At 52.1% G+C, this 24224-nt stretch overlaps 1 protein-coding gene across 1 annotated transcript; it reads left to right on the forward strand.

Annotated features, from left to right (window-relative positions):
• Window positions 1–192: 192 nt before the first annotated feature.
• On the forward strand, window positions 193–24036 carry Samm50 (SAMM50 sorting and assembly machinery component). Its single transcript, NM_178614.5, has 15 exons — window positions 193–337; window positions 3697–3807; window positions 4958–5059; window positions 6527–6614; window positions 7726–7832; window positions 8246–8376; window positions 8583–8670; window positions 10183–10311; window positions 10722–10793; window positions 11962–12048; window positions 14824–14894; window positions 15786–15853; window positions 18437–18583; window positions 18990–19131; window positions 22079–24036. Exons 1-15 carry the CDS (start codon window positions 317–319, stop codon window positions 22122–22124), a joined length of 1410 nt encoding a protein of 469 aa, NP_848729.1. The 5' UTR covers window positions 193–316; the 3' UTR covers window positions 22125–24036.
• Window positions 24037–24224: the final 188 nt, after the last annotated feature.

The raw sequence follows: 24224 nt of genomic DNA on the forward strand, positions 1-24224 counted from the left end.
TAAGCCCCCATACAACGAGGAGCTCAGCTCCGTTGCCTTTTCACGGGACCAGCTCTGCCCATAACCGCAGCTTTCTGGGCGTCACTGAACGCTCCACGCTTGCACTGGGCTTCCTGGCGTTCTTGTGAACATCCGGGTCACTCTCTCATACGGACCAATGAGCGGAGGGTCTTGAGTCAGGGGGCGGACCCTAGGTGGTACAACATGGCGGCGCTCGGCACGCAGCTTCCGTGACCTGTAGCCGAGCCTCTTGTGTTTGTAGCTGAGTTTGGTTGGGCGCGGGCACCGCCTTGGGGCAGCAGCCGGAGAGGGAGCCATGGGGACAGTGCACGCCCGGGTGAGAGGCCCCCGCGGCGGCTGGGCGGGACACGCGCGCCTGGGGCAAGGGCGGCAGCGAGGGTGTGGGAGCTGCTTTGGGCCGGAGGCTGTCTGTCGCGGTCGGGAGGGCAGTGGTGACTTGCCCAAGGTCATTCAGCGGAATTTCCCCAGGTGACCTTACAGCACCAAGGCTTGGAAGAAGGGTTTGTCAGAAGACAAGACACAACAAGTTATTTTGCAGCCTTGTTTTACAGTTTCCAGTTACTATTATGTGCACCAGTGTGTGCGCGCGCGCGCGTGTGTGTGTGTGTGTGTGTGTGTGTGCGCGCGCACTTTGTGTGCATAGCCCGTGGAGGCCAGAAGGGGGCAATTGATCCCCTGAAACTGTAGTTCCAGAGAGTTGTGAGCCTCCTTATAGGTGTCAGGAACCACTCTGGTCCTCTGCAAGAGCAGTACCTGCTGAACCCATCGCTCCAACCCAGCACTATTGCTTAAAAAGGGGTGTGTGTGTGTGTGTGTGTGTGTGTGCATGCATGTGGAGGTCAGAAGACAACAGCTGGAGTCAGTTTTCTCCTACTTTGTGGTGTGGAAACTGGGGAATGGAACTCTGGTGATTAGGCCCTAAGGGGCGAGTGCCTGTGCCTGCCGATCTGTCCTCACTTTTGAGTTGGCTTTCATTGAGTTGGCAACCTGGAATTGGGCAGAATGAGCTCCCTCCCCATAAATGGGCAGAGCAAACTATAGAAGACCCTTGTGCTGTCTCAGCATCTCCTCCATCCCTATTTCTGACTTTGGCTTTGTAGCCCAGGCTAGCCTCATATTAGTAGTCTTGTCTAAGCTTCTGACGAGCATGTGTCAGTATCTCGGGCAAGCACTCACTGAGCTATATCCATAGATCTCTTCAACTATTTTCCTTCACTAGGCTGTCAGGGCCAGCCTGGAGCTCAGTCTGTAGTCCAGGCTGGCCTTGAATTTGGAATCCTTCATACCTTTGAGTAGCTGGGCTTATAGATCCAGTAGCTAGGCATGGCACTACACACCCTTAATCTCAGCACCCAGGAGGCAGATACAGTGAATTTGTTGTGAGTTCAAGTCCAGCCCTGTCTATGCAGTGAATTTTAGGCCAGCGAGAGCTATATAGTGAGGCCCTGTCTAAAAACAAAACAAAACAAACACTACGTAGTGAGAGAATCCCCATTGGTAAACAGGTCCTGGAGGATACTGAGCTGTGGCAGAAGTGTGAACCACAGTGACATCTGCCCTCCAGATTGTGGGGCTGGTGGCCTCTGGAGGACTTTGTGTCATGCTTTGCCATCTTAGGAGGGACCATTGGAACTTTTTAAATAATAGAATGCAGACTTTGCCCTTACAAAGCGGATTTGCCAACCGTTGGATTACACATGGATCCACATGCACATTCCTCCTCTGCCTGATGTTTTCATACTTGGCAGACGTTAATAGTGATTTAAGATTACTAACAGCAGGAACCCAATGAATAGTGACGTGAAATGATGTCTTGTCTGTCATCCTTGGTAAGTGCCCATATTAGCGTGGAACCATTGCCAGCCCGAGTACTAGGGCTCTAGGCATGCACCTGCCTTTTTCTTTTCCCCTCACTTAGTAAAAGAACAAAAGAAAATTGCATTTAATCAGTATCCCATGAATAGGAATTGAGTACCAAAAAAGGGAGAAACTGTCTGAAGTCACAAAATTCTAACATTTAAGAGGTATCCCTTTGGACCCGGACATGGTGGCTGTAATTCCAGAAAGTTGGGAGTTGGAAGCAGGAGGTTTAGGGCTTCCAGACTGTTCTTGGCTATGTAGCGACTATGAGACCATCCCTGGGTTTGTGAGAACTTGAGTCTGACCCTTCACACATGGGTATTCTCTTTATTTGTGTGTCTCTCTGTAGCACGCACACACACACACACACACACACACACACACACAAAACCACACAGAATGGTTCAGAGGGGATATTTAGCATGGCATGGTGGCTCGTGCCTATAATTGCAGCACTTAAGAATCAGAGGCAGGAGAATCACAGTAAATTCAAGGCCTGTGTTCCTGTCTGAGTACCTCACCCCCTCCAAAGATAGATAGCATTTAAGGTGGATCTTCAGACGATGCAGGCAGCCAGCATGGCCTCGTGATGGAGGCACTTATACTGGCTTGGAGTCTAGGTGTGTCTCCACATAGGTCCTCTGAAGACCAGTCTTCAGGGCAGGTGTGGAGGAGTTGTGATCCTCTTGGGCTCCTTCCTGACACTCAGAACCTGTGTGCAAGGTGCGTGTGGCAGAAAGCCTTCCGGGAGGAGGAGGAGGCAGAGGCAACCCCAGAGTCCCCTTGCTCCGCACATATCAGTGCTTGTGGGCACCGTAGAGGGGCCTGACTGCAGGAAGCAGCCAGATACTGCCTGCCTGTTCTTGAAAGTCCCCTGAAATGTTGCTCTGAGTCCACTTCAAGGATGCTTGGAAATCTCTGCTGCCAAGTGTTCCAGTGACTTAGGGTTCACTCACGGGAACAGATTACATGTTCCATGTACACACAGATAAAGCACTGTAGTATGTGTGTGTCATGTATCTGTAATTGTGTTTTCCAGTCTTCCCAGTCCTGGTTACCCAGCCCCAGCCCCAGAAGCTCATTAAGAAGTTGCTCTAGTGATTATTTATTTAGTGGTAGAATGTCTTCTCCTCAGCCTCCCGGGGCTGGGATTATAGCCATGTGCCACCGTGGTCGGCTCTGTGTTGTTCTGAGGTGGTGGCAGTTCATAGTACCACTTGGAAGCAGGGTGGGCTCAGGAGGAGTTTCAAAGAGAGCCTTGGCTACACAGGGTGTGTGAGGAGAGACCCAATCTCAGAAAACTAAAGAGAAGTAGCAAACAAGGTTGGGAGTGTAGCTTGGTGGTGTAGACACTGCCAGCATTTGGGTTGTGTAAAGTGCCTGCTTCCTGGCCCACTGACAAGCATGTACAAGGGCTTCCTCCCACGCCCCCAGGGTTTCTCTGTATAGCCCTGGCTGTCCTGGAACTCACCTTGTAGACCAGGCTGGCCTCGAACTCAGAAATCTGCCTGCCTCTGCCTCTGCCTCTGCCTCCCAAGTGCTGGGATTAAAGGCGTGCACCACCACTGCCCGATGTACAAGGGCTTTTTGAAATCTTTGTTTCACTTACTAATTACCCAGTGAACATGCTTATTAAGCACGGTCCCCAGGACCTGCACCTGCCCACTGGCCTACACCAGCCTCCCTATGTATCCCATCCTGTCCCCAGCTCCTCATCCTCACAGGGAGCAGCTGTGCTGGAATTCGTGACACCACCTGAAGCCTAAAGGTGGAGGCCTGGCTCCTTTTCATTGTAAGCTCCTCTGTCCCTTGCAGAGTCTGGAGCCCCTCCCGTCGAGTGGAACTGACTTTGGAGCACTGGGGGAGGAAGCCGAGTTTGTGGAAGTTGAGCCGGAAGCGAAACAGGAAATCCTGGAAAACAAAGATGTGAGTATTCTGTGGAACATCTTGATGCTTTTCTGGAATGTTCTCTTGGTAAGGCCCTCTGGAAAGTGAAGCAGCTAACATGTCACCAGGTACAAACAGAGAACCTTGACTTGAGGACAGTAGCTCCTTGTTCCTTAGGTTCTCCTGGGTGACAGTCGATGTGGCTGGTTTAGGCAAATACATTTGTTCCTACTGAAAAAAAAAAATAGAACAAAAATTGGTTTTTCATGGTTGGAGAGATAGCTCAGACGGCCTAGGTTTGGTTTCCACTACCCGTATGGTGGCTCAAAACCACCTGTAACTCTAGCTCTAGATTCTAGAGTCTAGAAGATCTGACAGCCTTGCACACATGTACAGGTACATACATGCAGGTAAACACTCATACATCTAATAACATTTAAAAAGTTTTTCAAAGATAGACTCAAATTATGCTTAAGTCTATATACATATATATGTTTAGATGGATGTATAGATGGATGGATAGACAGGCAGATAATATTAAGGGCGTGTCACCAGCAGAGGATGGCATCCCAGACAAGTGCCCTACCACAGAGCTACAGCCCCAGCTCTGGAGTTTTTATTTGTTCCTTTTTCCTAGAAGAGTCAAGGTCATTCATCCCACATCAAAGGCAAGTGTGGCCCAGATTAAGAAGGCCGGGCCTCACTGCTTGCTAGGGTGATCCTGGGTTGTTTGGCTGGAGAGGCCAGAGCTCATTCATTTACTGCCAAGCAGTACATACTTGGCAAAAGCTAAATCTTGAAATAGGAGTACAGGAGCTGACAACAAAACAAACAAACAAAGAAACAAAGAGTACAGGGCGGGAGAGATGGTTCATAGGTTAAGAGTGCGGCTTTTCCAGAGGACTTGGATACCAGCACCCACATGGCAGGTCATAACCAACTGGAACTCCAGTTCCAGGGAATCTGACACTGTTCCAGCCTGTGTGGGCACCAGGTACTCACATGCTCCTCAGACAGACATGTAAGCAAACACCCATACAAGGCAAAGTTCAAAAAGAATGGAGTCAGGAGTAAGACAGTTACTGTACTTGAGAAGCCCTTGCCCCCGTCTCAGACCCTGCCTCTAGCTACAGTCCCAACCTGCTTCCCGTGCCAGACGTGGTGACCTCTGTTCCCTTGCCACATTTAGGTGGTGGTTCAGCATGTTCATTTTGATGGACTTGGGCGGACTAAGGATGACATCATCATTTGTGAAATCGGAGAGGTCTTTAAGGCTAAAAACCTCATTGAGGTGAGTTTGTCCTCTGTGTGGCACACTTTGCCTGTGACTTCTGAAGAATCTGAGACCCACAGCCCTGCCCCCAGCCAGCCTCTCACTGCAGAGCGCCTCCCAGAGCTTACATAAACTGTCGGCTCTCCTTACCTCTGTTCATCCTGAGGAAGGACAAGTCTGTCCTCTTATCTGCTCCGCCTGCCTGTCCTGCACTCTTCCTGACTCTCAGCATCAGCGTTGTCCATCCCTGGGTTCCTCTGTACAATCCTCCCCACACCCCAGGCCCGTGCTCTGTTGGTCACATTGACTCTTTCCTGTGCTGTAGGAGATTGTCTATCCTGTGGCTCCCTCTGTCCTGCCTTTGGACCACACTGACCAGAGGTTATCAGTGGTGTCCTTGTGGCCCAGTTACCTGGCTCCTCTCAGCCTCTTGCTAACCTTGGGGCAGGGTCAGCAAAATAGCAATCACAAGTTTGTGTTTTTAGAGCATAAGGTGCTGTTTTAGGACAGTTACATAAGAGGTGTAACTCACAGGTGGAGAGCGTGTTGGTGTGAATGTGCACACTTCCTTGTCACCACCATTCCCCGAGGCCACCTGGGCTCCTCCTGGTTCTTCCCAGTGTCTTCCATGAGGATGAACCCAGGTGGCTGGCAGCGCTGGGCTTCCCTTTTGTCACTGTGAGGGCAGGCGGGCGGGCCTGTCTGTTAGAACATGTGTGGGAAGCCTCACTGCAGACTCTGTGTCGTTGCTGTGTCTCTCTGTGGATGGACATTAACTGAGCTGAGTGCTTGGCTCTCATGGATGGCTGTGTCCTCGGTGTCCTACTGTTGTGTCGCAGGGTGCACAGTGCAAGTAGGGTTACTACGTCGAAGGGCACATTGTCACTTCAAGGGTCAGCAGATTGGTCTCTAAGGAGAGCCACCATTCTACACCCCTGCAGGGGGATGGGCAAGGTCCACTCCCCAGAGCTGAGAAGCACGTTCTCTAAGGTCTTGCCATCCGTTGGACATAGAGTGTGGTTTCACTGAGCCATCTCACCAGTCTCAAATACTTTTTATTTATATATTTATTTCCATCCCTCTCTCTCCTGTTTTGTTTTCCTTTTCCCCCCTTTGTTTAGATATCCTCTCACTGTGTAGTCCAGGCTGGCCTCCATCCTTAGCTCTCCCAGCCTTAGCCTCTGAATGCTGGGATTACAGAGATGTGCCTATTTTCCCTCATTCCCAGGAGCTCTTTGTCACTTTGTTTCCAGTGTCCTCCTGTCTGTTACCTTTTCTTCCTGCTCATCCTTGGCCTTTTCTGTGTCTGGGCGCTCACTCCCTGTGCTGGCTGCTGGCTGTCTCAGTCAGGTTCACCTCTTCCTCGTGGGACTTGACAGGCATTTCCTTCTACACACTTCCCAGTGCAAGCATTTATAGGTCACATGGCTTCAGTGCTCCCGAGTCTTAAGAGAGCTCACTCTCTGTCGTCTGTCCCTCTCCCAGGTAATGCGGCGATCTCATGAAGCCCGGGAAAAACTGCTTCGCCTAGGAATTTTTAGACAAGTGGATGTTTTGATCGATACATGTCATGGTAAGTGTCATGGGGAGTGTCCTTCTGATGCCATCCTGTAGCCTCCAAGGTTTCTCAAGCAGGTCGCAGAGTTAGCAGTCTCAAAAGCTACACCTGTGAGTTACGTTGCAGTCCCTGCTGGACATGGCCTTGCACTGGTCAGCTCCTCGCCTCTCTCTGTGACTCCAGCTCTTACCCGGCTGCACCATAGAATTCCCAGACAGCAGAGGCTAGCTTAGGGCTTTGTAAGCCTGTCATTGTGCATGTTACACTACATGTCACCGACCCGACTGGGAGTTGTGGGCTTGAGGGAATGGTCATTATGAGTGTGTGCTTGACAGTTGTGACAAGTGAACCTTGTGAGTGTGAGGTGTTTAAAGTGGCACGTGTCAGAGTAGTAAGGGTTGAAAAGAGGGTTGGTGTGGTACACACCTTCAATCCCAGCACTCGAGAAGCAGGGGTGCGGGGGGTTCTCTGTCTATGTGGTGAGTTCTAGGCCAGCCAGGACTGCATTGAGAGACCCTGTCTCAAGAACAAACAAATACCAGACCAGCACCAAGGCTCCTCCCACCTCAGCCCCACCCTGTGTCTCCTGCCCCCAGCCTGTTGAGACCACTGGACATACCACAGCTATGTAGCAGGAACACCCAGCAGGTGTCCTGGGTGGAAGGCTTGAGCTACCCCTCCTCTGAGACCACACCCTGCAGGGTTTTGCCTCACTCTGCAGAGAGCACCCCAGCCCTTGGCAGGTTGTGACGTAGAAACCTCCATTGCAGACACTGCTCACACCCCACTGGATGGGGGACGTTTAGCTGTACTGTTATAAAATCCTTACTGTCAAATGAATCTGAGCTTTGATGTTGGCTGCCTGGGACTCAGAGCATTTTCCAGGACCTCCCAAGCGGTGGGCCCATTCCCAGCTGAGGTGGTTTTCAGGACAGAGAGCCTAGTCGGTGTTAGGTTTAGAGGTCTGTTTTGGTTGTGTGTATGCATGTACGTGTGCAAGTATGTGTCACTCGGAGGACAGTTTCCAGGAGTCAGTGGGTCCTGGGAACGTACCCAGCCTGGCAGGCATGGTGGCAGTGCCTTTACCCCCGAGCGGTGTTGACCCTTTTGATACTTACTTCTTTAGGTGAAGATGCCCTGCCCAATGGGTTAGATGTCACCTTTGAAGTGACAGAGCTGAGGAGACTGACGGGCAGTTACAACACCATGGTTGGAAACAACGAAGGCAGTATGGTAGGGTGTGGCTCCGTAGTTGTTGTCTAGAGCTCTGAGTGTAAGCTTTGAAACGGGCCTGTCAGAGAAATGCAGTTGCTCTGGAACCTGCTGGCTTTGGACTTGCAGTGCTGTTCAGTTTTCCTTCGGCCTCCTAGGACTGGTCAGCCTGAGCTGGGGGTTCTCTGTAGCCATCATAACCCCTGTAATAGGACAGATGTGCGTGCTGGTGGTCTTGTTTAGATTCCTGGTCGGGAGGTTTGGGGTTGGGGCAGGAGACTTCTGCCTTCCAGCTCCCCAGGTGCTCAGTGTGGCCCTCTTCCAGCTGGTCAGCCTTTGTGGGGTGGCGTGCTGTGTGCTTGGCAAGGGTGTCCGTGGGAAGCAAAGCCTGTCTACCCGGTCTAGTACCAGCTTCATCCTTTCCCCTCCCTTAGGTACTCGGCCTCAAACTCCCCAACCTTCTGGGACGAGCAGAAAAAGTCACTTTCCAGTTTTCTTATGGAACCAAAGAAACTTCCTACGGCCTGTCCTTCTTCAAGCCACAGCCTGGAAACTTCGAGAGAAAGTAGGAAGCCAAGCAGGTCCTTGAGCTCATTGGCTTGGTGTAAACATTAAAGTAGATGGCTGGTGTGTGAAATGACACCTGGCAGCCAGCCACCTCCATCGAGGCCACTGTCCTGAGGATGAGCCCCTGTGTAGCCTAACAGGGCCTGTTTAGCTGTGCGTAAGCCTTGTGTCTCACTGTTAAAGCTCTGTCTCATTGCCTCCTAGTTTCTCCGTAAACTTATATAAAGTTACTGGGCAGTTCCCGTGGAGCTCACTTCGGGAGACAGACAGAGGAGTGTCTGCAGAGTACAGTGTGAGTATAGCAGGCCCTGGGGTCGGGTGCGGGGCTGCACAGACAGTGAGTTTATTATTGACTAGAGAGGGAAATGGGTGGCCTTCTCTCTAGCTCCTCTTCGCTAGCTAATGCAGGTAACCACCGGAGGGACAGAGCTGGCCGGTGTCCACACTGGTAACATGGTATCTGTGCTCCTGACTGACTGGCACCCAGTGCTTTCTCCCGTCTTTCTCCTCTGTCTCCCCTTTTATTTCTTTCCTAATCTTTCTAAAGAGCACACTCTGAGAGTCAAAGCATAGTGCTTCCACCTGGAACAGTAGGTGTGAAAGGAGCTGGAGTGCAGAATGGTGTGGGGTGGGTGTGGGTGCACTGGGGAGGGACATACAACCTGCAGCCTCTAAGGCAGCTGTGTGAAGGACAAGACTGGGCAGAGCTTGCTGTGTCTCAGGTCACCCTAAGTGTAACTGGGCACTGTAAGGGTGCCCCATCTGCCGTGAATCCTGTCGGTGACTGTGGAGACAGCAGTGTGTTGCCCTGTGGAAGCGGCTTGCTTTCTAAGAGCTGCCCTGTGTTCAAGGAGAGAAGGTAATTGGGAAGCTCCCCTTCCTGTAGGTGTCTGGGGAAAACATGAGCCTTTGGGCCCTTATGCAGAGTGGCTGCTGCTCCCTGACTTTCTGTAGGCTCCTCAGGCCTGTGCGCTGCCCCTGTGTGCTGAGCTGGACACTTTTGGGCCACGCTCTTGCACACCAAGGGTGCGGACTGGGCTTCAGTTGGTGTCTCCTCACCCCTGGTGGCCTTGTGTTTTCCACCAGGCCTGCGGGCTGCAGAGCTTGCTGGGATGCTCTCTGGGGAGCTTGGCACCTGGTGTCCTTGCTAGTGAAGTCACAGCTACTCCCAAAGCTCCCTGACATCATGACATTCAGAGAGAATGGAGCTGTGAGCTAGAGTCTAGGGCAGGCTGTGGGCAGACCTGCTGAGAGGCAGGAGGTGGGTTCCTTGGACCTGGCCTTTTTTCCCTCTGGCTGTGGGAAGAAAACCTTTGGCCCCATGTGGCTTGGCCTTCTCATTCTTCTGGGTCATATGCAATCCAAGTGACAGCTCCCTGGGCCTGCCCTGAGCTAATGTAGGGCTCAGGTGGGTGCGCCATGTCATGGGTGTGTCTTACTGTGATGAGACTGATACCCCCTGTTGACAGTCACCCCCAGTTTTTAGGTATGGCCCTGTCCTTTCACCAGCAGCTCAGAGCAGCACTACTTTGGCTCAGTTTACAGTCCTCCCCCTCTGCCTTCATGAGTTCTCTTCTGTTCCTCTCCCCCCCCCTAGTTCCTCTCATCTAAAACGGTTTGTCTTCAGGCTGGGCCTGAGGCTCGGGGAAGATCCCTTGCCATTCCAGGCCTGATCCATCCTTGGTGCTGAGGAAAGAATTTATCAAGTGTGTTCCTCAGAGATGCCTCATTTCAAAGGATGGTTTGTAGCAGCTTGTTCCCGTGTGGACGGAGCAGAACAAGGCTTCCTTCCCTGTCTTTACAGTTTCCCCTGTGGAAGACCAGTCACACTGTCAAGTGGGAGGGTGTGTGGCGGGAGCTGGGCTGCCTCTCGAGGACTGCGTCGTTCGCTGTGCGGAAGGAAAGTGGACACTCACTGAAGTCGTCTCTCTCGGTAGGACTTGCTCTCGGGGTGGAGAGTGTGCTGACAGCCCTGTGACTCATTGGCCAGTCTCTGCTGATGTGGGGCTGACTGAGGTGCCAATGAGACTGGCTCCACCTCCACTGCCTCTTAATAGTTTTTGTAAGTAACATCAGTGGAAACAGAAGTTAAAAGAAATGTAATCACCTGGGGCAGCTGCTGGGCTCTCTGAGGGGACGAAGCTGGTCGGTGTCAGTGGAAAACTCCCTGGTGCCTCTGGGTGTGCCATCTCAGAACTTTAAGCTGTCCTGGGAGGAGAGGACAGGCACAGATGCAGGGCTGTGGGCATAATCAGCACAGCCCCAGACCTCGGTGCACAGCAAGTGGTGTTGTCCTGGAGCTGCCTGAAATGAAGATGAGAATGCCCTGCTCCTTTCTTTCAGCATGCCATGGTCATCGACTCTCGAAATTCATCTATCTTGCCAAGAAGAGGGGCCTTGTTCAAAGTCAACCAGGTAGCCTCTCGCCACAGCAACTCACTGGGGAGCCAATGCACTGTGCATGGGTAACATAACGCTTTGCCTGTAGTTGGCAAACTCATCCAGTAGTGTGTGACTCAGTAGTGCACTGGTCTACTGAGCCCACCTGAGGGAGGCCCTGGGTTCCATCCCAGCAGCACAGATGGGAAAACCACTCTAGGATTGCCTGCAAGGGTTGTTGACTCCACCCTTAGGGCTCCCGGCCTCCGAATCAGCCCTTGTTCCTTGCAGCTTATCTTGTGTCTTCCCCCAAGGCCACAGTGGTTGACATGACAGCCTCTCTGGTGGTGTCGTACAACAGCCAAGAACTGAGTTGGAGGACCAGCAGTAGGCAGGACTGTCATGCAGGGGCCTGCAGGGCCAGTTGAGGGCAGTGCTGGCGCTGATGCCTGTGGGGAGTAGTGTTAGTGCCTAAAGGTGATGTGGTCAGTTGACCTGCAGGCATGGGGGACCTGGGTGACACTGTGGCTGTGGTGGTCCACCCAGTCTCATCCTGCTGCTTCTAGTGCTTGTGGTGAGCAGGACCCTGGGGTGCCTGTCTCAGTCATGGTTTCTATTGCTGTGATGAAACACCATGACCAAAATGCAAGTTGGAAGGAAGGGGTTTATTCAGCTGACACTTCCATATTGTTGTTCATCACCAAAGGAAGTCAGGACAGGACCTCAAACAGGTCAGGAACCTGGACACAAGAACTTAGAGACAGGAGCTGATGCAGAGGCCTGGAAGGGTACTGCTAACTGGCTTACTCCTCATGGCTTGCTGAGCCTGCTTTCTTATAGAACCCAGGACCACTAGCCACCATGAACTGGGCCCTCCTGCACTGATCACTAATTGAGAAAATGCCTTACAGCTGGATCTCATGGAGGCACTTCCTCAACTGAGGCTCCTTCCTCTCTGATGACTGACTTGTGTCAAGTTGACATAAAACCAGCCAGGACAGTGCCCAATCTTCATTTTTAGGGGAGCAACTAGTGGTGAGATTTGTATGTAAAATGTTCCTGTCATGAAAGCAGCTCACTCTTCAGATGCTGAGCAGGCCAGTGCCTTCAGAAAGGCAGAGACAGCAAAACTGTCATTTTGTGGGCAAGGTAGTGCTTAGTAGCTAGCCCCTGTGTCCCTATGACCTGTGGCTTCTTCCCTCAGGAGCTGGCAGGCTACACTGGAGGAGATGTGAGCTTCATCAAGGAAGACTTTGAGCTTCAGCTGAATAAGCCGCTCGCCTTGGACTCGGTGAGTCTGCGGCCTCCGCTGTACCTGTGAGACACTGTGCCTGTGGAACCCTGAGCCCGGAGCAATGGTATTAGCCCAGTGCTGTGGTGCTTTAACCCGTAGGACTTAAGACCCTCCAGTCAGGCCTGCCAGGCTGCACTGGGTCCTCACTCTCAGGTACCACAGAATTCCATCGTCCTCTGCTGCCCCTGCCTGTGCTGTGGAGCCGTGCTCTGATTTCCCTGAGCCCCTTCCTCCCATCCCCGAGCCGAGCTCCCCGAATTGCACACCTTATCCACTGCTTCCCTGTGAGTTTGGACTCAAGAGTGGTGCTCGGAGCACCTTGATCTTCACAGTTACACCCCTCCACCCGCCTGTGCACACAGGCTCTGTCAGAGAGGTGGGGCTCTTCCTTCACAGGCACGAGTTGTGTTCTTCTTCTTCCTCCTGCTGCTGTAACGTCCTTTTGTTACCTGTCCATGTGGCTTCCTGCTCCAGGCTTTTAGGAGTTCGGCACAGGCATGTCTCCAGCCACCTTCTCTTCTCTTCCAGCCTGGGGGGTTGAGGGGTGGAGGGCTCCACTGTACTTATTCTGTTCTTCCGTTTACCTACCATTTCCACCTACCCACGCACCTGTCTACACATCCTTCTTCCATCTACCCATTCTCTTACCCACCCATTTGTGTGCTCCCCACCTGCTCCCTGGCTGCCAGACACTCTAGGTGCTTATATCAAGAGGTGGGAGTAAGGAGGTCATCGTAGTTTGGGTTTCATTGCTGTGATGAGACACTGTGACATAGCAACCCTTATAACGAAAACATTAATTTGGGGCTGGCTTACAGTTTTCAGAGATTTTAGTTCATTTTTATCATAGCAGGAAGCATGGCAACTTGCAGGCAGACATGGTGCTAGAGGAGCAGAGTCGGCAAGCAGCAGGAGGAGACTGTACCACACTGGGCATATCTTGAGCTTATAAGACCTCAAAGCCCACCTTCACGGTGACATACTTCCTCCAATGAGATCATACTTCCTAGAAGTACCATTCCCTGTGGTCAAGCATTCAAATCCATGAGCCTATTCAAACCACCACAAGGGTAGAACCCAAAGAGAACAGGAAGGACTAGTGGCTGAGATGGGCAGCGTTGGGGCAGGCAGAGTGTAGAACAGGAAATGGCAGAGACGCTAGTGAAAGGAATGACTTAGAGCAGGTGGGACCCACCTGTCTCCTGGAGGAGGAGAAGCATCAGAGCAGTTAGTGTGAGTTCAGCAGGCAGTGAGGAGCAGGGGGTCCCTCAGCTTTGAGGTGAAGCCGGCTGAGGATGAACCTCTGCCAACCTAAGGCCACTTCAAAATAAAATGCTTATTTTAAGAGATGGAGAGGAGACAACGGGGAATAAAACCCAGCAGGTGCTCCTTTGAGGCATCCAGGAATGGGGGGGGGGGGCATAAGATGGGTGGGTGGTAGATGGATGGGTGGGTGAGTGGATGGATGGATGGATGGTAGGATGAGTGGACAGGAAGAAGGTCGAAGGCTCAGGATGTTTGGCTCTGGCAGGAAGGAGCTGGGACTTTCTCTGCTGTTGGGAACATAGAATGTAGATGCCTCTGAGTGGGAGCAAGTGTGGGGCGAGAAGGAAGGAAAACAGGGGCCTGGCTCTTCTCAGCTGCCTTCCAGGCCAGAGGTAGTGGTGTGTGCAGGAAGAGCTGGGGCAGAGGTGGGAGTCTTTTGATGCTCTTGGTCTCCAAGAAGCAGAGTCAGGCCTCGTCCCAGAGGAAGAGCAAGAGTGGAAACATGAACAGTCAGAGCATGAGTCCCATGCTGCCAGCTCTGTCATCACTGGGCCCAGTGATGAGAATGTCAGACTAGAGCTGTGCCTCTCGACTTACTTCCTGAGGGCGCCACTTCCTAGGAAACCTGCTATTGAAAATGTCTGAAGGGTGGTGTCCTGCTGAAAAGCTTGCTCAGTCTGTCCAGTCTTCAGACTGGAGGCCTTAGCCTTCCAAAGTCTACTACAAAGGTGACTTCAGACAAGTGTGTGGCTTCCAGAAGGCCATACAGACAGGTGGGCACATGAGTGTGCCGTTAGGCAATGGTGAAATTGGGAGATTTCACCCCATTATTGCCATGTGGGGACTGTCCTGTGTGCTGTGTGGCTCTGCCCATGCTCTTCCACTCTATAGCGATAGCCCTTCCCACTGAAGCATCTAGAAAAAGACAGCAGCTATGGAGTTTATGAGGACTGGCCAGTCCGACACATGAGGGCCTGGGGTTGCTGAGAGAGCCTCGAGCTTGGCAGGGAGTGTTCAGGAGAACTGAGGGGCGACCTACACGCTTTGATGAGGGTGTCCTTGAACCTCCTAACTGGATGCTGTTGCCCCAGATGGGGAGCTAGACTCTATACTGTGTGACTGCATGAGTGGTGTAGCTCATATAGACCTTCAGCCTGAGGCGCAGACCTCAGTCCCCTCATGTTTTGGGGGTCTGAGCAGATGTAGGGTCTCATATCCAGGGTTCTGACTGTCTTCCTCTATCAGTCCTGTGGGCCAGACTTCTCATGCAAGAGGGTTCTGTCCTGGCAGGATCACAAGCTAAGTTCCTACTGCACCTCTGGGTGACTTTGACTGAATTTAAAGTGGCCTCTGACTGAGTTCTTCAACCTCACCACCCCTGGTCCCCATGGCCCTGCTATTGCTCTACTGTGCTTGCCAAGAGCCTTCAGAGACATGCAGAGTAGAACCAGTTTCCTGTTGGCTCCCATGGAGACAGAAAGAAACACTGTGTTTGCCTTTGCACAGGTATTCTCCACGTCTCTCTGGGGTGGAATGCTGGTGCCCATCGGTGACAAGCCATCCAGCATTGCTGACAGGTCAGTGCGGCAGACGCTCCCCACCTCCTCTGGGACTTTGGGTTGTTTTTATTTTTACAGAGGGGAGCAGTATTCACATCGCTCTGGATTTTCATGTGGAATCAGATTTTGAAGTATCCAGTACTCATACTTCATTGCTTTTTTTTTTTTAAGATTTATTTATTTTATGTGAGTACATGTCGCTGTGTTCAGACATACCAGAAGAGGGCATCAGATCTCATTACAGATGGTTGTGAGCCACCATGTGGTTGCTGGGAATTGAACTCAAGACCTCTGGAAGGGCAATCGGTGCTCTTAACCAGTGAGCAATCAATCTCTCCAGCCCCACTATGTTGCCTTTTGTTGTGAAACTTTATTATATTAAATTTTCCTCAGGCGGGCATGGTAGTGCAGGCCTCTAATCCCAGCACCTGGGAAGCAGAGCAAGGGCTGACAGAGAAACCCTGCCTCGAAAAATAAAGAAAAAAATTTTCCTCTTTTCTTTTTTTTCTTTTAGTTATCATGAGAGAATTTGGTTAGTACTTGTAGAATTGAAAATAAAGGCACGTTTAAGAAAGTAGGATGCTTAGTCCTCCTTGGTGATAAGCCTGCCTCACCCCGATCTGCTTCCTTTTGATCAGTTAGGAGTGTGTTTGTGTACAGAGAGTGAACTGTGTCTTATATGCTGTGTTGTGGTTTTTTGTTTTTGTTTTCTTGTTTTGTTTTTTCTTTTGAGACAGGGTTTCTCTGTGTAGCCCTGGCTGTCCTGGAACTCACTCTGCAGACCAGGCTGGCCTCGAACTCAGAAATCTGCCTGCCTCTGCCTCCCGAGTGCTGGGATTAAAGGCGTGCACCACCACTACGCATTATGGATCTTCACCTAATGACATGACACCTGTCTCTTTGCTGCAGGTTTTACCTGGGAGGCCCCACGAGTGTCCGAGGATTTAGCATGCACAGCATTGGACCCCAGAGTGAAGGTCAGTGAGCTTAGACTTGGAGGCATTCGGTACTTTCCTCCTCTGTAGGCTGTCATTTGTAGGGTCCGAGGTGATGGGAATAGCAGCTTGCAACAGTGCGAGCAGTAGCACTTCCATTCAGTGTGTGTAAGGATAGATCCATTTCCAGCAGCTCTGCCAGCTCCTGCACTTCGTGGGCAACCTTTGCTCAAAACCCAGCAATCCAAGTAGCCCTGTGCCCTCAGATGTATCCCTTTCTCTGAAGACTCTGCATTCTTTGCTCCAGAAATATCTGCAGGTTTGCTGGATAATTTGTCTCACCAGGTAGAAACAATGTAGCTCAGTGACTGTGAATAAGACTTTTTCTTGATATTTGTTTTGTTGCTTATTTTAAACAGACAGTAGCTCTATCTACGATTGCAATAATCCAAGTTCAGAAGTTATCCTGAAAACATCTACTTTTCTTTAGTACAATTCAAATTTTATTGTTGAGTAATATTTTCCTTCACTTTTTAGTATTTGCATTTTTTTGTCAAGATAATATAAAAGCTTCTTTTTTTTGTTGTTTTTTTTTTTTTTTTTTTTCAAGACACGGTTTCTCTGTGTAGCCCTGGCTGTCCTGGAACTCACTCTGTAGATCAGGCTGGCCTCGAACTCAGAAATCCACCTAATCCACCTGCCTCTGCCTCTCTGCCTCTCGAATGCTGGGATTAAAGGCATGCGCCACCACCGCCCGGCTCTTTTTTTTTTTTACTTACTCACTTCACATCCTGCTTGCTGCCCCCCCCCCCCAGTCACCTCCTCTTACAATCCTTCCCCTATCTCCCCTCCCCATCTCCTCTGAGTGGATGAGTGCCCCACCGGATCTCTCCCACCCTGGCACTTTAAGTCTCTTCGAGGCTAGGCAAATTCTCTCTCACTGAGGCCAGACAAGACAACCCAGCTAGAAGAACATATCTCACAGACAGGCAACAGCTCTTGGGATAGCCCTTCCTCCAGTTGTTCGGGACCCACATGAAGACCAAGCTGCACATCTGCTACATGTGTGTGGGGAGGCCTAGGTCCTGCCCTTGTATGCTCTGTGGTTGGTGGTTTAGTTTCTGAGAGCCCCATGGGTCCGGGTTAGTCGACTGTTGTTCTCCCGTGGAGTTCTCTTCTGGGCCAGGAACATTTGCTTTTACATGCATGCACTTTGATTTCAAATCAGGCATGCCTAGTAAGACTTCAGCACTCAAAGAGTTAAAAAAACAAACATGAAAAGCAGCAGCTGCAGCTTTGCTACTCAGTTGCACTCGGTAGGAAGTGTTAATGGTAGAAATAGATTAAACTTGGTCTTGTTTTGTTTTAGATGCAAAATGACAAGTGAGGGGCTGGAGAGACAGCTCAGCGGTTAAGAGCACTGACTGTTCCAGATGACCCGGGTGTCTAGCACCCACCTGGCAGCTCACAACCATCAGTAGCTCCAGTTCTGGGGTCTGATTGCCTTTCTCTGGTCTCTGCAGGCAGGCACTGCACTCATGTGGTGCACAGAGACATACATGCTGACAAGTATATGTTTGGTTTTGGTTTTATTTTTGTTTTATATTTTAGCTCTGGCTGTCCTGGAGCTCAGTATGTAGACCAGGCTGGCCTCAAACTCATAGTTAGCCTTCCTCTGCTTCCCGAGTGCTGGGATGAAAGGTGTAGGCCTCCATGGCCTGGCTGTCATATACATTTTTTTTTTTTTTTGGCCTTAAGCCTAGCTTTAGCAGGATTCATCTCTCCAGCTCTCATACACATTTCCAAAGTGACACGTGACAACTATGTGCATTTGGAATACATTGGTAGATTGATGGCAGCTCAGCTGGCTTCCCCTGGGTTCCACAAGGCCTCACAGCCCTCTAGTACTGCCCACATTCACACATGCTATGCTGTTTAACAGTCTCCCAGAAACCCTTGCTTCTCTATTTTCTTACATCCCTTCCCCACTGGCGACCAACATAGGATTAAGAGAACTGAAGCTTTCCTGCCATGTCAGCAGGAGCCCCAGGGGCAAGGAACATGGGGCAGCTCAGAAGAGCACCAAAGTAGCAACAGAAAGGGCGGAGGAGCAAGGCCGAGGCACCTGATGAGGAGCACTACCGAGGCTCTGGCTTCAGGGCCTGCAGAGGCCAGATACTTCCTTCCTGAGTTTGAGTAGCTGCAGGCTGCAGGGCTCAGATAAGAAAGTCACCCCAGCACTTTTCCTCTCCTGGGTCACTCGAGCCAGTGACTGACTCCAAAGGAACTTTTCTCCAGGCCTGGTCTTCACCATTGAAACCAGGGGTTTGGGGGAAAGCCTGGGCTCCGGCAGCCCCAGCAGGCTAGGCTCAGACACCATCTCCATGGTGGTCACGGAGGCTCAGTGTGGCCACTGGAGGAGGAGGAGCAGGTCGCTCCTTCCCTCCTGGCCCTGCAGACAGTGCAGGCAGCAGCCTCATTCCTTTGGGGTACCCCGGCTCCTCAGCTGCATCATGGAAGGATCCTGTAAAGGAGAGAGGCTGGCCTTGCCCTCGCAGTTTGTGGAGCAGAACTGGAAGCAGGAGCCTTAAGGGCTGAGTCAGCAGGTTCTGTTCCCTTCCTTAGGAGATTACCTGGGCGGCGAGGCCTACTGGGCTGGGGGCCTGCACCTCTACACCCCACTGCCCTTCCGGCCAGGCCAGGGTGGCTTCGGAGAGCTTTTCAGAACTCACTTTTTCCTCAATGCGGGCAACCTGTGCAACCTCAACTATGGTGAGTCAGCCCCGGCCACGCATCCTTCCGATTCAGAACGGTGCCATCCCTTACAATGCCGTTATGTAAAGGGGAGGCTGCGGCTTACTCTAGAAACAAGCTTCAAGTGCTTCCGGGGCCCAGAGCTCAGCACAGCTCTGTCCAGAGGATGCTCACAGGGCACTGAGCAGTTGGGAGCCCTGGGCCCTCTCTGAGGTGTGGCATGGGCCCCGCTGCTCTGCTAGAAGAGCCTTTCTAGGCCAAGGGGCAGGGTAGCCAGGCCCAGAGAGTCGAAACCTTCAGCTGGCTGTGGAAGAGTCGGGTGCCCATGATGCCAGCCCCATACCTGTCTCCACCAGCTAGATCCAGCTGTAAGGGGCCCTGTCAGGGAGGGCCACACCTCTGCTCACCACCTTCACTGTTTCAGGTGAGGGCCCCAAAGCCCATATCCGGAAGCTAGCTGAGTGCATCCGCTGGTCCTATGGAGCAGGCGTCGTCCTCCGACTTGGCAACATCGCTCGGCTGGAGCTGAACTACTGCATTCCTATGGGCGTGCAGGGGGGCGACAGGTGTGTGGGCCACTGTCAGCTCTGCAGCTCATCGGAGCTTCTGTTGCAAGTGGTTCCGAGATGGCCACTTCAGTATAGGTCTGAACTTAAAGAGAGAATGGAGTCAACTAAAGAATGAGAGCATGCGGTCCGCTGCTGAGCTGCTCTTAGTTGGAGGGGGAAGGGAAGACCCACCCCTTCCCTGGAGCACTGCTGCTCTGCCTCAGGGGCTAGCCAGGGGAAGTGTTGACCCTGCTTGCTGGATGTGTAAAGCAGGAGAGAGCTTCCCTGTGCCAACCCTGGCCTGGGGCTGCCCACAGCTTTGCTCTGGGCTGGAGGACTCCACCCATGGACATGGAGCCATGTCTGTGTTCCTTGGGTGGGTTAGACCAAGGGCCATTCAGGGTTATAGAGAGAGCCTTACATTACCTTGTAGGCATTGTCTGGAGGCCCAGAGGGATTGTTATGAGCAGGGAGCTTTAGTAACAAAGCTCGGAAAGTCAGAGGTCCAGACATGATGGTGGGAGGCAGTTGCTAGGACACTGTACCTGGCTTCCATGGGACGGGCCACCTGCTGACAGGCAGGCAGCCTCACGGGGAGCCAATGCAAGCACCTGGCCTCTCATGGGCCCCTCTCTTGTGCCTTTATCCCAGACAGATCAATTCCCACGGGCCACAAGGCCAGATGCCACCTTGCCTTGTGGTAGGGCCTGGAATAGGTTACATAGCTACTCTGGCTCTGTTTTCCTGTGCAGAGACTAGAAGGCTTTGACAGACAGCTCTGAGCTTTCAGGGGAAATGTTGCATGTCCGAGCGGCCCTCCCGCTCTGCTTTTGTGTGGTCTGACTATGGTGTCTGTCACTCCCATACTGCTGTGTTGTACTGGCCCACTGTTCTTGTCTCTCAGTGTCTTCTGTCCACCACGCCTGCTGCCTACAGTCTGACCTGCCACAGTTGCTGATTGCACAGTGCAGTGAGGAGAGGAGGGCTGGGCCCTGGTGCGCAGCAGGTGCCTTCTCAGCCTGGGTTAGCTCTGTGCAGCCTACCATGTAGGTGGAGCTGAAGCGGAGCTGTGGCCAGCTGCCTTCACATACTGTGTTGGGGCCAGGTCACAGGGGTGTGGTGGGCTCCAGTGCCAACCACAGCTGCAGCAGCTCTCTGAGCAGCTCACCTCTTGTGGCCCATGCTGCTGTAATACTGACAGCAGCCACAGGGTGGCAGTGTGCACCAAGCAGTTCCTTCGCTCTTGAGCTTCTTGCTAATTGGCCCTTTAGCGAGTGTTCTTTACAGCTCAGGACCCCTCAGCTGCAATGAGTTAAATCCAAGAAGCATGTTTCAAAGATAAATTGAGAACATACCCTTCAGGAAGAAGAAGTCTGCTGTGCTGAAGTGGGGAAGACCCTGGCCCGGGTTTGCCTGGCAGCTGTTTGCCATTGTGATGGTGGCAGGCAGGTGTTGGCTGTGGGTAGTGAAGGCTGTCCAGGGTCAGCCTTGAACATAGAGATACCTTCCCTAGTGTGGTTTGCCTTGCAGCTTTGTTGGCAAGAGTGGAATTTGAAAACATTTGAGGGAAATGACCTCAATTTTATCATGTTTCTAAAATTAGGCAGTTGGCAGGTGGACAGTTGTCTGTAGCCCCACCCCCAGAGTTAAGCCAGGTGCTCTGAAACTGGCAATTGTGGCCTTTGCAAAGGGTGACAGTTTGAAGTGTTCTGACTTGTGTCCTGAATGATTTCTGGCACAGTCTTCTCTGGGACCTGAGTTCTGTCACAGCGTGACTCCTCAGACCAGGTCCCTGGAGACTCAGCAGTGAGTCAGCCCCGCTCCAGCTGTTCCTTGAGCTTCAGGAGGGACAGGACACCATCATTGCAGCTGGGGAGGGCATCCTGTATGTGGGTACAGCTGTCCTGGGGGAGGGGTATAGTATGGGTGGACAGAGAATGTGGGGTTGCTGAAGCCTTAAGGGAATGGCTTCTCACAAGTGCGCCTCTTTCTATTCTCCTCCCCCTCCCCCTCCCTTCAGCCTTGTTAATGTCTTCCTCTCTGTGCCTGTCAAGGGCTCTATTTGGGGCCCACGAGTGCTGTTTGCCCACACCTAGCACACCATCCAGGGTGGAGTGTTTGGGGGTTAAGAGAGGGTATCAGTGGACTTCTCGGATGACCCCTGCTAGGCCTGGTATAAGGGTGAGCACTGGCACCATGCAGCAGGAAGGCAGCCTACACCTGGCCTAGAGGTAGAGGCTGAGGAGGCCAACGGGGTCTGCAGAGCACTGATGGGTCCTGGCCCTGTAACTCTGGATGCCACCTCGAATACTCATGGGCATTGCTCTGTGGTGTGTGTCATAGCACAGGCATCTTTGACTTGCTTATCTCAAAGCTTACTTCTCTGAGGCAGCCGTGGTCCCTCTTATGTAGGCCGGGGCTGAGGGCACAGGTGCACTGTGCAGCTTGGCTTGGGTCTTCAGCCTCCAGAGATTCAGCTTCCCTCCAAGCAGGAGGCTCCTCCCCAGGGCAGAGTGACTGCTTCCATTTACCTGTGCCTTGACATTCCAGTATGGCACAGCACTCAGAACTGGGTGTTTGGTGCCTGCAGCCAGTCCTGAGAAGGCCCACACAGGACATGGTTGAGCTAAGCTCTCCAGAGAGCACACCTGAGGTGACCCTTTATGTATGTCATCCTGGGTCAAGAAAAGGGCTGGCTGGTGGCTGGCCTCTCTGAGGCTGGGTTGCTTGGTCATTGTGAGGCCCAGGCTCTACTTGCTGTCCTGACAACAGGACAGTGCACCTTTGGGTGGGATGGAGCAACAGAGGGTCTTGGGCTCTATTCCTGTCTTTTCTCCTTTCTCCAGGGGCTAATTCCTATTAGCCTAGGGAACTGGGGGGGGGGGGGCAGGGGCAGGGTAGGGGTGCGTACAGAGCCTCTCGATGGTGTAAGGAGCGTCCTGTTGACCTCTCTCTTTCTTTTTAGGATTTGTGATGGTGTCCAGTTTGGAGCTGGGATTCGGTTCCTGTAACTTGAGTCCCAGGGGCAGCTTGGATGAGAAACAGGCATCTCCCAGGCTCCAAGCCTATTTGGAGGTGACACGGTTGAGTGCTTCTGGGCCGGAATCCTTATGGGAAATCACGTCAATAAATTTTAAACGCTCAGCGGTGTCCTGGATGTGGTCTGTTTTTCAGGCCATGCGTCTTTATGGACACATGCTTTTCCTGAGGACATGTGACAGTCTGACCTGTGCTGTCCTGGGCCTAAGGGCTTTCAGGTGACTTCTCAGAGCCTTTTCCTTGTAGACTCCTAGAGTCTACTGTTGGGACCCCACTTACCAGAAGTAGGGCTGAGCTGTGGGGTGGCCCTGAAGGACACTGACCTTGTCATGTCACAGGTTACCACCTCAGTGCAGCAGGACCTGCCAGTGCTGGTATGATGCTAGGATTCCGAGGCAGACGGGAAGTGCGCTGTCTGCTGATAGCCATGGCTGCTCCTGCCTGTCATGCTTGTGACTCAGGCTGCACAGCTATCGTCTTACAGGAACCTGCGATGTCCAGTGGGCCATAGGCTCAGGTGCTGCTGGGCAAGACTGACTGCTAAAGACCTCTGTGCTCTCTCTTCGGAGCTGGCAGGCCAGACTTCTGCCTCTGCTCTTTTAAGGACAGTCTTGTAACATGAGGTCCCAGATGGACCCGATAGCTGCATTTCAAGGCTAGCTGGTGAGCACACCCAGCTCTGCCTGCGCCCTGCTCCTTTCTTGCTCCAGCTGTGTGGTTGTGATTCCTCGGTCTTTAAAGGGGGGTCTGTTGGAAGCCACTCCTGTCCCCTGCTTGGATGCTGGTATCCGCAGATACGCAGGGCTGTCAGATACCATGTTTCAGGATTGCTTTGCAGGCAGGAGGCAAAGGTCTTACCCAGGCTGGCCTTGAACTCTCAGGGGTCCTCAGCTCCTCATGTGCTGGGGTCACCCGTGTGCACACCACATCAGAGTGATGCCGGGCATGTGCACACGGCTGCCTCAGGCCTGTGTTACCTCCAGCTTACAGTGTGGAGGCTTGGGCCAGAGGGGCGGTTCATATCTGTGATCCCAACACTAAGGAACCTGAAGCAGGAGGATTACCTTGAGTTCAAGTACAACTTGAGCTATGGAAGACTCCATCTCAGAAAACTTACTAAAGATGTTGTACTGAATTGTCTCAGGATAAAGTTAAGTCTGGATGTGTTTAGGATAGACACAGTTGTTGTGGGTTTTACTTTGTAGCCAAGGGTGACCTTGATCCAATCCTCCTGCCTTCCCCTCCCAAGTGCTGGCATTCCAGGCATGTACCACCATGTTGGATTTACACAATGCTGGGGATGGAGCCCAGAGCTCCGTGCCTGATGGGTGAGCACTCAACAACTGAGGCACATCCCTAGCCACTCCTGAGTGCTGTCCCTCTGCCAGGCTGAGAGCTGGGAGGTGGCGCCTAAGGGGATGTTAGCTAGCCAGCATTGGGACATGGGAGTCTGTCTATTCTGATGGAGGTCTCTGTAAGTGGTACTTAGGGGATAATTTTCTGTTTACTATAAGATTTATTTATTTATGTATATGGGTATTTTTGCCTTGTGTATATATGTATACCACATGGGTACCCTGTGCCTGTGGAGGTCAGAAAGAGGGTATTGGATTCCCCAGAATTGGAGTTAAAAATTGTTGTGGGCCACCCTGTGGATGCTGGGACGTGAACCCAGGTCCTCTGCCAAAGCAGCCAGTGTGCTTAACTACTGAAGCCCCTTGGGGGATATTCTTAGCTTTAAAAAACTGACATAAGCTGGGCAGTGGAGGTGATACTCAAGAGACAGAGCCCAGCCTGGTCTACAGAGCCAGTTCCAGGACAGCCAGGGCTACACACAGAAACAGAACAAACAAACAAAAAATAATAAATGTATTTTAGAGTTAATCCTCCTCTGAAGTCTTTGAAAACAGGATGTGCCTGGGACCTCTGCTCCATGGTGTCTGCTGACTCCCCCCACCCCCATGGTCTCATGCAGACCAGCTCCTGTCCTCCCTGGGACCTTTTGTTTACTGAATAACTTTGGGGCTTGGGGAACAGCCTACACACACACACACACACACACACACACACAC

This window comes from Mus musculus, chromosome 15 (genome assembly GCF_000001635.26).
Source record: "Mus musculus strain C57BL/6J chromosome 15, GRCm38.p6 C57BL/6J".
Taxonomy (NCBI): domain Eukaryota; kingdom Metazoa; phylum Chordata; class Mammalia; order Rodentia; family Muridae; genus Mus; species Mus musculus.

Coding starts and splice junctions, on each gene's coding strand:
- Samm50 (NM_178614.5), top strand. CDS start 317: ATGGGGACAGTGCACGCCCGG. Junction 10,312..10,721: donor CACTGAAGTCGTCTCTCTCG/GTAGGACTTGCT, acceptor CCTTTCTTTCAG/CATGCCATGGTCATCGACTC. Junction 12,049..14,823: donor AGCCGCTCGCCTTGGACTCG/GTGAGTCTGCGG, acceptor GCCTTTGCACAG/GTATTCTCCACGTCTCTCTG.